General features: G+C 38.3%; 1 protein-coding gene across 2 annotated transcripts in view; it reads right to left on the bottom strand.

The window, feature by feature from the left end:
• Nucleotides 1-9,352: 9,352 nt before the first annotated feature.
• herc2 (HECT and RLD domain containing E3 ubiquitin protein ligase 2) overlaps nucleotides 9,353-16,531 on the bottom strand; it is a 91,168-nt gene continuing 83,989 nt past the window's right edge. For both annotated transcript variants that reach the window (XM_014014592.1, XM_014014593.1), the window contains exons 88-91: nucleotides 15,488-15,678; nucleotides 15,308-15,413; nucleotides 15,022-15,234; nucleotides 9,353-10,211 (exon numbers count right to left, since the gene is read on the bottom strand). In XM_014014592.1, the coding sequence (XP_013870046.1) occupies nucleotides 9,939-10,211; nucleotides 15,022-15,234; nucleotides 15,308-15,413; nucleotides 15,488-15,678 (783 nt within the window). In that variant the 3' untranslated portion in view covers nucleotides 9,353-9,938. The remainder of the gene's footprint in view (nucleotides 10,212-15,021; nucleotides 15,235-15,307; nucleotides 15,414-15,487; nucleotides 15,679-16,531) is intronic.

Here is a 16,531-nt window from a genome sequence, read left to right as displayed (position 1 = left end):
GATTAGTCGACTAATCGAATAAATAATCGGTGATTAATCGATTATTAAAATAATCGTTTGTGGCAGCCCAAGTCTCAATCGTCATTTAGATCTTTTTAAGTCCGATTCTTGAGTAAAATGTTTAAAAATGTTCCCATTTCATCCTAAAAATGTTCTTTTTTAGTATTAGTGTTTAAAAAATGTATATAGAACACTGTTAATTTAATAAGACTAATTGGGAAAATGCAGCTTAAATGCTTATTACTGAATAATTCAGCTGAAAGCTGCTGAAATGTTTTTAAACTAAACTGAACTGTCAATGCTTGCTGAATTTTAACAGTTGACGTAGAACCCAAAATTAGCCGAAGAACCCAAACTGTGAAAACAAAAAGCTTCATGGGGCAGAGAGTAGCTGAAAAATGCAGAAATGTCCAGATAAAAGTAAGATGAGTAGAAATCTAGCTGAAGAGAAAGAAAGTGAAAAGAACAAAAAAGTTTAAATTAGAAAAAGAAGAGCAGAAAAGGTCAGAAAAAAGCAGAAAAAAAGCTAGAATCAGCTAAATAGAAGCTGAAGTCAGTACAAAAAAATTAAAGTACTTTTAAGTAAATTTAAGTACTTTGTTGATAAGTTTCATGTATTTATTCTGTTCTCTGTTGGTTTATGTAGTTTTCTCTTCTTCATTATTTTACTTTTTTTGGAAGGTGACTTGATTTCTAAGCAATTTGTATTTCATTCCAACCATAACTGTACTTTAAGAATCTGTTATTGCTACACATTTATAATTCGTGTTGGTTATGTTGTGGTTTCCTCTGTTCCTATCTGTTGTGTTACATTTGAGAATCTATAAAGTTGGAAAAAGAAAAAATGATGTAAAAAGTACAGCAAACATTTTAAGGAGTTTTACTGATGTTAAAAACATCTCCATTTAGTTTCAATGAGAAAAAGAAATGGCAGATATAGCTACATATCTCAAAAAGTAAAAATGACCGAAGTACCAAAAGCGTAAGCTGGAAAGTCCTGAAAGAGCTGAACGTTTTGATATACAGATTACTGAAATTGAACAAAAACTGCGGAACGATACACGTGGGGAAGAATAATAAATAATCTGAATAATGAGAATGATTTATAAGCACAGAATTATAGTATTATTGTCAATCGCCTTCGTCTCCCCTCGTTTCAAACTTTATTTGAATATTACTGTTGAGCAGCGGCGGGCCGTGCATTATACACCTAGGCCTTCAACTGGGGTGAACGGAACCTGTGAACCACAGGCAGGTGTCTCCCAGCCGAACCACAGACAGGTGTCTCTCAGCCGCACCACAGACAGGTGTCTCTCAGCCGCACCACAGACAGGTGTCTCTCAGCCGCACCACAGACAGGTGTCTCACAGCCGAACCACAGACAGGTGTCTCTCAGCCGCACCACAGACAGGTGTCTCTCAGCCAAACCACAGGCAGGTGTCTCTCAGCCGAACCACAGACAGGTGTCTCTCAGCCAAACCACAGACAGGTGTCTCACAGCCGAACCACAGACAGGTGTCTCTCAGCCAAACCACAGGCAGGTGTCTCTCAGCCAAACCACAGGCAGGTGTCTCTCAGCCAAACCACAGACAGGTGTCTCACAAAGCCAGGATGAAAGTCTGAGAGAAAATCTACTGAAATCTAGTTTCTCGGTTCTGACTCCTGCTCTCTGATAAGCCAATCAAATGATGTGAATATGTCCGAGGCCAGTTAGCAGGCTCTGGTGTCTTCACCTCAACACCTGATTGGTCAAAGCAACAGTATTACTGCTGTTTGTTTCACCCTCCAGGTGTCTTTGCTGTTCGTTCTGAAGGCTGGAGGCAGATTTCTTGACCCTAGCAACAGATGATGCTCGAAATATGATTGGATAAAAACTCTAAATAAATACAAGCTGCTGGAAGCCGTGCAGCCAGGAGAAAAACTATGAAACCAAGAGAACAGATATTTCATAAATAATAATAATTATTAGTATCATAAATATAAAACATTCTAAAGTGTAAACTAGTGATTCTGACTGTGTTTAGGCCAGCAGAGAAGGCTTTATCTGCAGGCTCAGCACCAACCAGGCCTTAAAAAAAGGCCTGAAATGTGAATGAATGCTGAGACCACATGTGGCAGAAAACAACCCGTTATCACAAACAGGTTGACTTCAAAAATAAAAACAAAAGAACCGATGGGATTAAACGGAGCTGAGGTGGAAGTTGAATAGTTAGAGTGTCGTCGTCACGATGCTTAATCTCGTTCGGAGCTCAGAGGCCTCCAGGAGCCAGCAGCGATTATAATCATACATTTTTGATTGGATTGCTGTCAGCAAGGACATTAAAATCTGTTGTTCCATCTAGCATGCCTTAGCAATCATCTGTTACGGTTTGGGATTATAAGAGATGCCGTTAAAATTCAAACACACAGATTTACAGTGTTTTCTCTTCTCCTTCAGGGTGGTACGTTCGCCGTGTTTCCCCCCGTCTGCACTGATTACTGCGTCTTTATGCCGGTGCTTTAACATACAGATCTATAGACTCAGACGTTTGTTTGTTTGTTTATTTGTTTGTTTGCAGAAAGACGTAGTCTGGGAAACAAGTAGGACTGAAACGTTTCCACTAAACTTCAGTTTAACACAGTTGATTTCAAAAGAAGACAGAAACGAACAGAAAGAGGAGCTGCGACAGGAAAACCAAATGTTTGGAAATAATAGAAAAAGAAACATTAAATTCTGTTGAATTACTCATCCTCATCTTGTTCTGGTAATTTTCAGAAAAAGGAAGTAAATGTGACAACGTGTCACGACAAACACATCATTACATTTGGTCAAATTAAAAACACACAGCTCTTGATTTCCTACAGCTGATCCAACATGATCCTTTTCTTTAGCTCACTTAATGAAAAAAGCAGTTTATAGAAGAACATATTGAATCTATATAAAGGTCTGTTAAAATTTAACACATCTCTTGTTGACGTGCCAACAACACAGCATACATGCATCTATTAAAAAACACATAAATGAGGTACTGAACACAGTAATACTGCTGTCATTTCTACATGAACTCCATCAGATCCGCTCCACTGGTCAGCCAAGTTTGGAAGCTGAAGTTTTGACATCAGTAGTTCTGGGTAAAAAATATAAATATATCGATGCATTGCAATATATTTTTTTTAATAAAACCCTCGGATTCGATTTGATCCAGTGGCCAGTTTGTCACATTTTTAATGCTTTCCCTCCACATTTAGAACAAATATAAGATGCTTTATTTTCAGATATTTTATTGATAAAAATGTGAATGTTTCCGTTTATACTGGCAAGAAAATAACAAAATGAACTGAGATTGTTATCGAGACATTTAACCTCTTAAAGGAATCCCCGATTAGTTGTAGCATTAGACTTTATTTGATAAACATATATTTTAACTGTAAAATAAAGACTGTAAAAATACTGCAGGATGTTTAGCTTTTATTATTTTTAAATTAAAAGTTTAAAAATATATTTTACCATGGACGGAGCCATTTTATTTCCACACAAAGCATTCTGGGTAAATGATGACGTGGATAGGTCCTCGGTGCGAGGCTGCTAGCGAGCTATATCCACCCTGAAGGTTAATCTTGGACNGTATATATATATATATACAGTATGGTATATTTTTTTCCTCTGAGGTTCTAATCTTTCTCCATGAGTTTTAGCTTTGTGTTGAAGTAAGGTGTAAAATAATGAAACAGATTTTCATTAAGTGATTTAAATCAACATATTAAACTATATAAAATCATAAAAATATCTACAGATATTACATGGAACCATGTGGTGGATTTGAAGATTTTTTGCTGATCATTTTTTCAGTGACTTAAAGAAAATAAAGACAGTGAGATCAGAAAGGAAACATCTTTCAGATGTACTCTATATACATCTATATATACTGTATAATTTATTATGTATATATTATCATATGCATTATTATAAGATAAATGGATTTCTCTCATTTATCTTAATATTTCTAGGTCCGGATGAATCGACAGCAGCACCTGCAAAACCTAAACAAATGTTTTTCACTTTAAAATATAAGAAATTATGAATTGTAGGCGTTAAAAGCATCTAATCTGCAGTGTTTTATGTAGAAGATACAACACAAAAAATATTTTACTTCAGTTTTGAAGACAAAACTCAAAGCTTAGATGGAAAGAAGACAAAAATGTTACGTTTTCCTGTAACAAGATGTGTAAAAACTATGGATGCAAAGAGTTTGTTTACAAAAAATTGTAAAGTTTCTCCAAAAGGACACCATCACACTGTAAGCTGAACATTCTGAAGTAAAATCTTTGCAAACCAAAAGCAATAAAAACTGTTGAAGATATTAAACATCAAGTTCAGACGGTTGAACCTTGAACAATGTTTTTACTGTGAGACTGAAACTGATTCTCTCACTAGTAAAGTTCCATTCATGTTTAACATTTCAGTAACTACACATAACCTGAGGAAGGAGTGGCAAAAACGTAAAAGAAGAATATCTGGGTAGTAATGTTTGTTTTGTTTTCCTCTGTGTGTTTATTTGAATCTTTAGCTGAGCAGATCAGGATTTCTGATACTTCTGATCCAGACTAACTCGACCAAATCAGTCAGAAACTTCCATCGAGTCCTAACTCTAATGAAACGTATCTGTCCAGTGAGCTGAACAAAACACGCCACAGAACTACATTTTCAAACACTCTCAGCATTAAAGGGATCTTTCCAGTTGATGAAGTCGCAGCATCGGCCTCCTTCGTTCTTAGAAGTCGGAGGAGACAATGTTTCCCATTGACTGGAGTCATCTGGTCTGGACCCGGCGCTGCCCAGGATTAACGCTGCTCAGAGAAGATGTCCAGGGGGCTGGATGCACTCGGGTCTTGTGGGCGGATGTGAGATTTATCAACGAGAAAAGAGCAGTCACATGGAAACACACAGCCTGCAGCTACACCAGGAGGCTTGGGTTTTCTTTGACTGTAAATGAAACCTGACATTTTTAATGACATTAAGATATAACCAGACACAAAAAAGTTAACAAATTGTTTTCTTAGATCAGGAGATGGTTTCCAGCTTGTGTTCCATGTTACTTTAGATTCTTTTAAAGCACTTTAAAAACAACCACAGCTGCAACTGTGTGTCAAAAAAACTCAAAGAACATTTAAAGTAAAAAAATAAAATAAAAGTAAATGTAAAAATGATGAAAACAAATTCTCTCCTACTGAAAATAATACAGACAAAGCTTCAACATCCACTTGRTTGTTATAATTCATGTACAGCTCAGGTTTAAACCTGAGATCACATTGTCAAACTCCTGAGAGCTTCAAAAATGAATTGGTGTCTTAAAATAATCAGCTTTAAAGCCACTGACTATAAACAACATTTCCCATGATGCATGTTGATTATTTCACCTGTGAAATGATGACATCCAAACAGTAGGTGGCGCTGCACAGGGTTCAAAAGCTGTCGAAATTCAGCGAGTAATCAGTGCATTTACCCCAGCTACTTTTACTGTGKCCCAGTTGTACTGKGAAGTGGGATTTTCCCACTTACAAGTCTTAAATTTAAACTGAAAGTGGGAGGGTTCCGAATTCAAGACGGCATCTACTCATCACATCTCATAAGTGAGAAAAACTCTTACTGTTACTTTAACAGTATTTCTGTATTTATTTCGCATGTGGTCAGTCGTACACATGGTACTTTTCAGTGTTATAAGAGGACATGTTACACTGTTTCTATGCAGGAAATACCAGGCAGAGCTCGGTTATTGTTTGTTAGAGGGGTTCAGAAGTAGCACTGAGACGAGGAACATGATGTTTTGTGTTTAGTTAAAGTTAAACACAAAATGTTGAAGTTAATTACAACTGAGGAGCACCATGATGCTCATGTGACCCTCAGTGAAAATGAGTTTGACTCTCCTGATCTAAAGGTTGCAAAACAAAACTTCACAATTCTGACAGTTTGCGGTTTCTTGAGGTACACTCAAGACTGAGTCTCAGGTAAGAGCTGGACTGACTGCTGTCCATGAACACCCTGCAGCACAGAGGAACTAGACATTAAGAAAGAGGACCCACCCAGAGTGGTGACCCCAGGTGGGACAGTCCTTTTCATGAAAATATGCAATCTCATATGGGCCAATCACCTGCCTCTGTCCAGCACTGTCAGGCATCAGAAGCTAAGATTATTACAGAAATAATACTTTTAGGTTTAAGCCAGTAATTCATGACATACTTTAATGACCCAGTTCGTCATGACACCCTGTTCATCAGTGATCATAGCCAGAACAAGACCTGCTCACAACAGTCATTCTTRGATATCACTTGTATTTATCTTTGTGTTTTCCTTAGGATGAAATCTTGCTTTATTAAGATGACACAATGGTGTTTGTTAAACAGTAATATGAGGCCTCAACTGCCTCAAAGAGAGAAGAATCAGGAGCAGAGAGCAGGGGGACAGTCTGATGGCTCTACGTTCGCTGTGTTCCTGTTGCAATAAAACTCAGCTGATCATTCCACAGACAACCTTCATTCTTGGACCACATATTTCTGTCTTTGTTAAATAAATATTTCCATAACAGGATAATTCATRATTCAGTTTCCTTACTTGAGTCAAAGTACTGATCTTACTGGTCAAATATTRCTCMAAGAGTAAAAGTAAAAGTAGCTCTGTCTCTTACTTAAATTAAATTACTAGAGTATGTGGTTTCAAAAATACTTAAGTACTGAAATGACTTTAAATTGTGAGGCTTTTTAACAATGAATTTCACAGTGACTACAAATATAAAATTAAAAACAAAAACAGCGAGTCAGTATAGTGGTGGAAGACTGATGATCTGGGCTCATGCTGTGGTTGATCGTGTGCCGATCTGGAGACCAGTGGTGATATCCCAATACCAGCATTTTTACAAGTACTTGTACAAAATGCTCTGATACTTTGAACCATTAGCAATACCAGTATTGATACTGGGATATTGGGATCAATACTCCAATGAATGTGGGACAGTTTATAGTTCAAGTAAAACATTTGTCAGTTTTATGTGTTACAAAATAAATAAAATCAAAAAAATAAAATCTTGTTTGATTAAAAATGTTTCAATAGTATATGTCATGCTGTATATCTGATTTGATCCTGTCAGAGKGGCTTTCATTCTTTCTTTTTCATTTATTTAAATAGGGACACGTTTCAAGTACTAACAATACTATACAACATTTGTAGCCAAAGCTAGTTTGCAAYGCCCGTCCATAGATAGGCTTTTAGCAACACGAAAGATTAAAACTCACTCATAAACTTAAAAACCAACTTAAAAACAAATCATTAAAAGGTGACAGTTATTCATGACTTCAAAGCTGGTTTTCCTTCAGGAAATGCTTCAGTTCTAATCTAAAATRAGTTTAGTATAAGGAAGGAGAGACAGCTTGTTCTAAATAAAAGAAATTTGTTTTTAAAGTCACTGTGTAAGGTCTCAGTTCTGACTCAGTAAGTACTCAGTGTCAGCGAGTACCCAAACTGAAGTACTTGTGCTTGGTTTGAGACAAACTGGAACTGGGACACCTCTAGACCAGTCAAATGTGAGACCATCTGTCTGATGAGTGAAGCTTAAAGCAAACTGGGTCATGATGCAACAGAGCTGATTCCAAACACAGCAGCAAATCCACAACTGACCGGCTGAGAAACTAAAGAATCAAGATGTTGCAACGGTCCGACGTCCAGACCTGAAMCTGACTGAAATGTCTGGTTAGGTCTTTGAAAACAAGTTAATTTCATCAATGAACTGAAGACAAGTGGCATAAAATGCTTTCATATCTACAGACTGTGAGAGGTGGATACAAACTTAAACCCATCATGTCTCAAACATCAATAATTTAGTGATTTTTGACCTTTTTCTTGTTGCATCACTTTTGTTGGTTCCTGGCAATTAAAGCATCTCAGAAGACCTGAACTTATAAAGATTCAAAACTCAGTGGTCGTCACAGAAATTCATATTTTAATACTTTCTGAACATTAAAGCATTTGTAACATAAATGGTTTTCATATTAAATCTAATAAAAGAGAAATTAAATCTATTTAAAGGTTAATCTAACAATAATTTGGAGCATTTCTCTATTATGTGTCTCCATGTCTGACCCACAATTATAAATAAAGCATCTCTCTCCTTCAGCCTCACCTGACTTCTACTTGAATAATGCACTGTGATTATTAAAGGGGGGGGGGGGGCTAAGTCCTGAAGGAATGCTAATGAGTTCTAAGCCGTCATAAAACAGACGTCTGTTTTTTTTTCTTCTTCTCGTGACTCTAGAGGTGTGATTCTGCAGAAAGAAAACACATCTTCAGGCTGTTCAATAAAACCAGAAATGGTGTCAGTGTTTACATTCCCCTGTGCATGAGGTCACTTTTATTTGTATTTGTTTTAATCCTACGCATAAAAGTCACAGCTATCCCGCTCTAACTTTGCTTGCTATTTATATAAAATTTACATATAAAAGGCATTTGATTATCCTACTTGCAAAAACTGCAACAAAAAAACGTATCCTCCTAACCAATTGGAAATCTGAAAAATCACCATCAGCAGGACAACGGATTGAAGAGCTGGCTTCTTGCTGCAAAGCCGGATAAGATTCTTTATAATGTGAGAGGGAGGCAGCTTTTGAAAAAATCTGGAGCCCAGTCATATTCTACCTACTCTGGATTTAAATGATCAGGCTGTAACATGAACGTAAAAGTAGCACATTAGGTAAGCATCTTATGTATTTGCTTCATTGAGACTATGTATGAATATGTGCTACTTATATGACTGTGGCATATAAATGCATAAAAGTGAGAGACATACGGGGAAGGAGGGTAGGGATGGGAAAAGTTGTTGCCTTATCGTTTTGCATGTTTTTTTATTTATTTTTTGTGGGGAGGGTGGTTGCTTGGTTAGTCGGTTTTGTGTGTTTTTTTCTAAAAATTTTCTTTTGATATGCAAATTATCCTGTATTGTGTGCTAAAAAGGGCATATGTTGATCACTGTCAGTTGAAAATGTGTTTTTCTCGTTTTGGTTCTTTACAATGTATGTGTAGATGCTTATTTTGCACCACAAAAATGAATAAAATCTATAAAAAAAGGCATTTGATTTCCAGCTAAAACGCTGCTAGATTTAACAGACCTGGTTTGGAAAAAATGTGCACTATTTTATTTTTTACTGCTTTCCAAAAGCACCGAGATTTAATCCAGATTACAACATCAGACAGACTTGTTCACATAAAATAAAATCCAGGAAATTAAAATAATTTTGATCTCTGCCTGCATCAGTTTGTGTTGCACTCATCACTCCTAAAGCCTTTAGTAAAAACATTAGACCCTAAAAAACTGCTGCAAACCATAAATACATTGTTCTCATGGTATTTATTAACAGAAATGTATGAACATTTATCATGAAGGAATGAGACCTTGTGTTGTGAATACATGGCACGATCATTTACATTGTTTAATTTGACAGTGCACAATTATATTGAGGGGGTGTGGGGTAGGGGTGGGGGGGACCCTTCTTTGGCCTCTGACTGAAGGGAGCCCCGTGACAAACACTGGCTTTAAGTTAAAAAGAATTTTCGTCATTTTTAATATATATATATAAAGAAACGTGGCCATTACTAAAAAAAGGGAACTCTTGATTTTATCACATCAACTTTTATATACAGTCTAAAGACGATTATTTCACACAAAGCAAAGAGAAATCTACCACAGTGCTAGGCTGTAACTGCAACAATATTACTGTAATCCCATGTAACACAACAATCACAGGAGCAGCTGATCATCCTGCGTCATTTGAAGAAACTAAACTGCTGTTTCCTTCTTGATTAGCTTATAATTCTTTTGAAGTTCATTGCACATCCTCTCTCAGCAGAATGTCTGAACGTGTGCGACAGATTAACACAGATTATCTGCAGCAGCTGCTTGTTTGAAGCCAAGGCTTCAGTGTCCCGTCAGGTAGTCCTGCGTGGAGTCGGAGGCAAACGAGTCGGCGTCCTCGTTATCAGAGTCCTCGCTGCTGTCGTCGGCCGCTGGTTCCCCGGAGAGGGCGATGCGGGCGTAGTCGTCCGTGTCGATGGACTTGCAGAAGTGGATAGCGTATTTCAGCTTCCCCTCCAGCACATGTTTGCACGAGTACCTGGGCAGCTTGAGCAGGAAGAAACACGTGTAGGACTCTGGCAGGAAGTGGTCAGGAGGGATGTATTTGTCCAGCACCTGAACACAAACAGGAACGAGACGAGAAATTCAACTAGAGAAACTGCAGTAAATACAAAAAAAAAAATAAAAAAATAAAAAAATAAAAAAAACTCAAATCAGCTGAAACCTAAAATAAATAAATAAATAAATAAAATAAGAAAAACAGTGAAAGTAGCAGAAAAAAGCATTTATACTTATTTAAGTGGAACAGCTGAAATTAATAAAAAAAATACTGTAAAACTAAAACGAGCTTAAAAAAGTTCAAATAACAGAAAAACAAACAGCTCCTGAAAAATAAACGAGAAAAGCAAAAATTAGCAGGAAGCAGCTGAAAGGATCTAATAAAGTTTAAACTTGCAGACACAAGCTGAAATTAGCAGAAGGGAGCTGAAATTAGCTGAAGGGAGCTGAAATTAGCAGTCTGAAAAAGATAAATATTTCATAAAGTAAAACTTGTACAAATCCAAAAGGTCCTAACAGGAATGTCCTGAATGAGCTGAACGTTTTGATACATGAACTGTTGAAAAAGCTTAAAAACTGAGAAAGAATACGAGCCAAAAACACACAGAAGAAAAATACATCTCAGTTGTGTGAATGCTTCATGAACTTTCACACAATTAACTATGTTTAACTCTGAGACTAAAAGAAGCTTTACTACCATTGGGCCTCATGCAAGAACCGTTCGTACGCACAGATTTGTTCTTAAGTTGTGCGTACGAGTGATTTAGGAGAATTTGTGGCATTCACCAATGTTTTCGTATTCTAMGATTTTTTTCAGATAYGAACAAAATTTACGAGTGGTCCAGACCTGTCGTATATTTTACCAGCAGTCAGTCTGCTGTTATCCAGACGAGTTTTCTTCACTAATAACTTTATATTTTATTAGTTTGAAGATATTTAGAGTTGAAAATAAATCACACTCCATAATTATGTTGACAATAGGCTATTCTGCTTGAATTAGAGTTATAATTTTAAATGTAATAATTTAGACTAACAATATAAATTGTCCGTCTGGCCGGCTTTTCCGGGATCGGGTGCGGGGGCAGCAGAGAGACTTCCCTCTCCCCAGTGACACCTTCCAGCTCGTCCTGGGGGACTCTGAGACGTTCCCAGACCAGAGGGGGTACACTTGAAAACATTTTAAAATGCTTATTTCAAACCCGCATCTGAGACCACCGCAGCGCGGGGGGTAGGGGGGGTGGGGTGTACGGTGCGCAGCGCCGTGGCTTCTGAATAAATGAAAATGATTTAACACAGTTGTTTATACTTTTAGCAGCTCTTTTTATTCCACAGCTGACCTGCTAAAAATGACAGATTTTCTTTTCTGGATCTCTGACAGACGGACTTCAATCTCTGAACTCGTAAAGTTTTTCTTTTTAGTTTTCGCTGTCATTTTCATGAATGAATGGACACTTCCTGATATCTGAGGCAGGAAACAACCTTATATGGTGTTTTTGGGGTGGTAATTATGCTAATCTCCTCTCGCGTGCACGAGCAGCTGGATAGAACAGGTGGAATTTACGCAGCTCATTTACACACTTTTCCTGAAGATAGAAGAGTTTGTTGAATCTGACGTGACATGTTYGTACGAACCCTTTGTACGAACAAAAGTAAGAGAAATTTAGGATAAGAATACGAACTTGTTCTTGCATGAGGCCCATTGTTTCTTTATCAGTTGATGAAATTCAGTAAGTTTAAAATGATTGCAACACACGAGGTATTAAAAGCTGCTTGAACGAGTGAACTGCAGATTATTGAAGGAACTGAGGTGAATTCATGAAGGTTGGTCGTTTTTAAAGTGGAGTTCTGTGTAAAAACTATAAACAACATTTTACCCGTTGTAGATAGCTCTGTGAACAACTTCACTTTGAAGAAACAAAGTTTAAGTTTCTAATGTTTTACACAACTTATCAAAACTTTGTTATGACTAAATTACTCATGTAGTTTATGATCTAATTGTTAGCATTACAGTTTGTACAGGTCCAATAAGACTAATATTTATGGGGTGGGTGTGGTAGAGTGGTTAGGGGAGTCGTCCTGGAACCGGAAGGTTGCCGGTTCGATCCCCGTCCAGTCGACTCAGTTGTTGTGTCCTTGGGCAAGACACCTTACCCGCCTTGCCTACTGATGGTGGTCAGAGGGTCCGGTGGCGCCTGTGTATGGCAGCCCCACCTCTGTCAGTGTGCCCCAGGGCAGCTGTGGCTACAGTGTAGTTTGCCATCATCAGTGTGTGAATGTGTGTGTGAATGGGTGAATGTCTGTAGTGTGAAGTGCTTTGAGTGTCCTGGATGGATAGAAAGGCGCTATATAAGTACAGTCCATTTACCATTCTTGTAGATGTTTTTATTCCACCTTCAGTGTTAAACAAAATTTTCATAAGCAGGACTGACGAGCTAAAGGCTAGTCTGAGTAGAGCCAAGTAGTGGTTTTTGTGCCATCATCTAAATTTTACAGTGTTTAATGCACATATTATTTTATAAACCCTATTACTCAGTTGTGCAACAGTGTTTCATCAGAAATATAATGATACTTCTGCTGGATGAACCGCWGGCTGCAATGGAAATGCTACAGCTAGCTGCTGATGCTAATTACACTCGCAAATAACCGTAGAATTCTATGTACATAAAAGTATACCAAGAAACTGATAGCTGTGTAAAGGGTTATAAAACAGAGTTAATACAATTCATGCATTTATCAAATCTATGCTAGATTATTGTTCTTTATTATCTGGGCGTCCAAAACTTCCATTTTCTGTCCGTGAGGCTGACACTCTGTCTACTTTTAAGATTAGACTGAAGACTTTCCTTTTTGATAAATCCTATAATTAGACTTATGTTTCCTGAATTATTCCTTAGTTATTATAGTTAATTAGTTCTGCTGCTATAGACTTAGACAGCTGGAGGACAAACTGAGCACATTTCCTCACTCTGCTGCTGTCTTTAGTCTCTCTCCTCTACATGTTTGTTTTTATTCCATCAAAAATGTGTTTTCTTTGTCTCTCTTCCAGAGGAAAATACACCTGGACCCAGTTCTGTTCAGTCCTTCTGTGTCTCGTTCCTGTCCCTCAAACCCAGCCGGTCGATGCAGGTGGCCACCTGTCCTGAGCCTGGTTCTGGTTCTGCTGGAGGTTTCTTCCTGTTAAAGGGAGTTTTTCCCTCTCCACCGTTTGCTCAGGATGGAGACTGATGAAGTGATTYAACACAATCTGCTGGCTTCCTTGGACTGATTGTTTTTTTACACAATGACCTGGAATATTTGCTGTGAGTTGGCACTGTATAAATAACCTGAATTGAAATGAACTGAAATTTCTGCACTTGGAGAAATTCAACTTGGCTTTGCTTAGACCAGGGGTGTCAAACTCATTTTCAGCGAGGGCCACACGAGCCTTATGGTGGCCCTCGAAGAGCCAGTTGTAATGAACTTTTTGATGTTTCATGTTAGTGTTTTAACACTGATAAGAATTAAGTGTATGACTGACTAAATCTGAAATAAATACAGAAATATTATTAAAAATAAAACTTATAAAGTTTGACTCACTGATGAGTTTCTAGTGAGTAACTAGTATGTATTATGACAGATTTAGTTTATGGTTGATGTTGACTTTAAAGCAGCTTATTTTCAGACTGCTATCCAACTAAACTGTTCAGCTACTTAAAGCCTACAGCTCAGGGGCAGGACAGTTGTTATCTTTCACCTTTTAAATTTATTTTGTTGCATTTAATCATACATTTAAAGTTTACCTAAGAAACAATTTTCATGTTAAGTAAACCCCCCAACCCCGGGGCCTTGAGTTACATGTGGCTTAGACAAACAATTTCTTCAAACTGAGGTCATTCAAAGAGTTATCTACAACAGGTAAGACTCTGATTCTTCATAACTCCCCATAAATCATCAGAATCTCTGTTTAATAAAAAGAAACATGGAGCCATGCCATGTGTGACTGAGTCAAACTACATCAGGGGTCTCCAACCTTTTTCTCCTTAAGAGCTAATTTCACAAAATGAAATTGTCCGAGAGCTACTTTTTGCAACATTTAATTTTAAACTTAAACCACTGGAATAAGCTTGTTTTGCACAAAAACGTTGTCTTCAATTCACACAAAACTATTACAAAGAACACTGAATTTACATGAATGTGCTTTTTGTGATTATTCATTCATATTATATTGTATTTTACACTAATAACTTAGGGTTTAACTGCAACAGATTTGTGCACAAACAACGTTGGGTAAAGTGTCTCTGATTTTTTTTTCCGCATTAAATCTCAGCGGGGAAGAAACCCCGAGTAGTGACGTATACTGCAGCAGGAGGGGTTTCCCAGGAGTTGGGCACAGTTTGTCTCAAAGGTCTATGAAAAGTGTATGAAAACGAATGCCGAACAGCCACATAACTGTGAGTCATCTGCCGATCGACCAAACTGAGCCCTAAACTGTTTGACAACAAAGGAGAAGGGACATCTATAGATTGATTGGAGTTAAATGAAAGTTTGTTTGGCCAGTGACAAATTAAATTTTGCTTCTMCTAATTTTTCATAAACACTGAAGAGCTACTTTAAATGAGCCTGGGAGCTACCGGTAGCTCACGAGCTACTGGTTGGAGATCCCTGAACTACATTAACCTGAAGAGTCGGTCCTCAGTGCTTTATCCTAACACTGAATATAAACTCGTCAGTTACTTGTCCCAGTCAGCTGTGGTGTGTTTATGTACGTCCTTTTACCCTCAACCACTTCCTGTCATCCACTTTTACTTCACACATCAACACATTTCTGAATACCTCAATAAAAGCAGAGTCCACTGATAGAAAGGATTTAAAACAGTCCTCTGCTCACCTGCACAACAAAGTCCCGACCTCGAAAGTCTGCGATGGTGCGCGGCAGCCGTGTGCGACCCCAGACGAACCTCAGGAACAGCGACCTCTCCGTGTTGGAGAAGGACTCCATCACTTCCCAGAACCACTGGATGAGCGGCGCCGTGGGCTCCACGCCTTTATAGGTGGCCACCGACTTCAGCAGGTGGAGCGGGATGTCAGGACTTCCACACACCTGGAAACAGGAGCAGGTGTTTCTGTCAGACTCTAAAGGTGAACCAGCAGAGGGTGCAGGAGTTCCTCCTCACCATGGTCTCCAGCTCGTAACCAGTGAAAAGTGAYAGCAGGGGGACGGGAACCACTCGGGCCATGCCTTCACGCACCGCAGACACCTGCTCATCAAACTCATGGAGTCTGCAACAAAACAGGAGTGTTGTAAAGACAAGCAGCTGCAGGTGCACCTGCGAGGCGTCAGAGGGGGGTTTCACCTGTAATTAATGGCCAGGCGGACATATTCAGCTCGGTTCTCCAGGGTGATGTGGGAGTATTTGGAGCTGAGCTGGATGTCCTGACCGCTGGCGTTGGGCACGGTGAAGGGCAGGGTCATGGCCTCGAACTCTTCAGCTGTGGCTTCGTTGTCTCTGATGTACATCAAGCCAGGAATAAAATCTTTATCAACCTGAGGAGGACAGAAAACCAGTTTCACTCATGTTTTCCTCGTGTCTGTGTGTGTTGTGGGCTCAGATACTCCCACAGCACAAGTCTTGTGAACTCTGCAGCCACCCGCTCTGTCTTGTGCTACAATCATTTCCTATCTAACCTTTCCAGTATCTCAGGGGCACAAGCAGCGAACAAACGCAGCATTCAGAGGGGAAAGGCATCCACTCCTCTCACAAAGAGAGTTCAGGAGCGTATGATCAGAGCGTGAGGGCTGAGGGAACTCACGCCACCTTCTACACGCAGGCCCAACGTGTCATACACTGAAACTAAACGGGACACATTTCCAGGAATATAGGAGGAATCTGGCTCCAGTAGAAAACTATCAAATGTATAAGAATGTGCTTTTTAGTGCAGATCCTGTGAGCWGCAGGTGTTTTATAAGATCTGATTTTACAGCTCCAACACAAAACAGGGCCAATAAAAACAATCAAAGCCCTTTGATTTTTAAATTGTGTAAGAGTTAGTTTTTTTTGTACCTGACCACCTCTCTGATGCTTTATCATCATCAGGTTAATCATAAATCTAAAATTCTACAAGTTTGTCATCAGTATGGCAAAAAGGATGGTTGACTAATGAACAAATTCTAAATCTTGTTTATTCTTAAGACACTTGAGGATATGAGGATAAATGTGTCCAGGGCAGGACATATTGGATATAAATAAATACTGTCAACTTTTATTTTTTTCTGATTTAAAATCCATCTTAAAATAAATTAATTTTAAATTTTAAAAAAGAATACATCATTTTTCTTGTTGAAAATATATTTTTATAATAAATGAAGTCATTAGCAGGCAGACTGAGCTGTCATAGAT

This window comes from Austrofundulus limnaeus, unplaced genomic scaffold (genome assembly GCF_001266775.1).
Source record: "Austrofundulus limnaeus strain Quisiro unplaced genomic scaffold, Austrofundulus_limnaeus-1.0 Scaffold117, whole genome shotgun sequence".
Lineage (NCBI taxonomy): Eukaryota > Metazoa > Chordata > Actinopteri > Cyprinodontiformes > Rivulidae > Austrofundulus > Austrofundulus limnaeus.
This window is presented reverse-complemented; position numbering and strand designations above follow the sequence as displayed.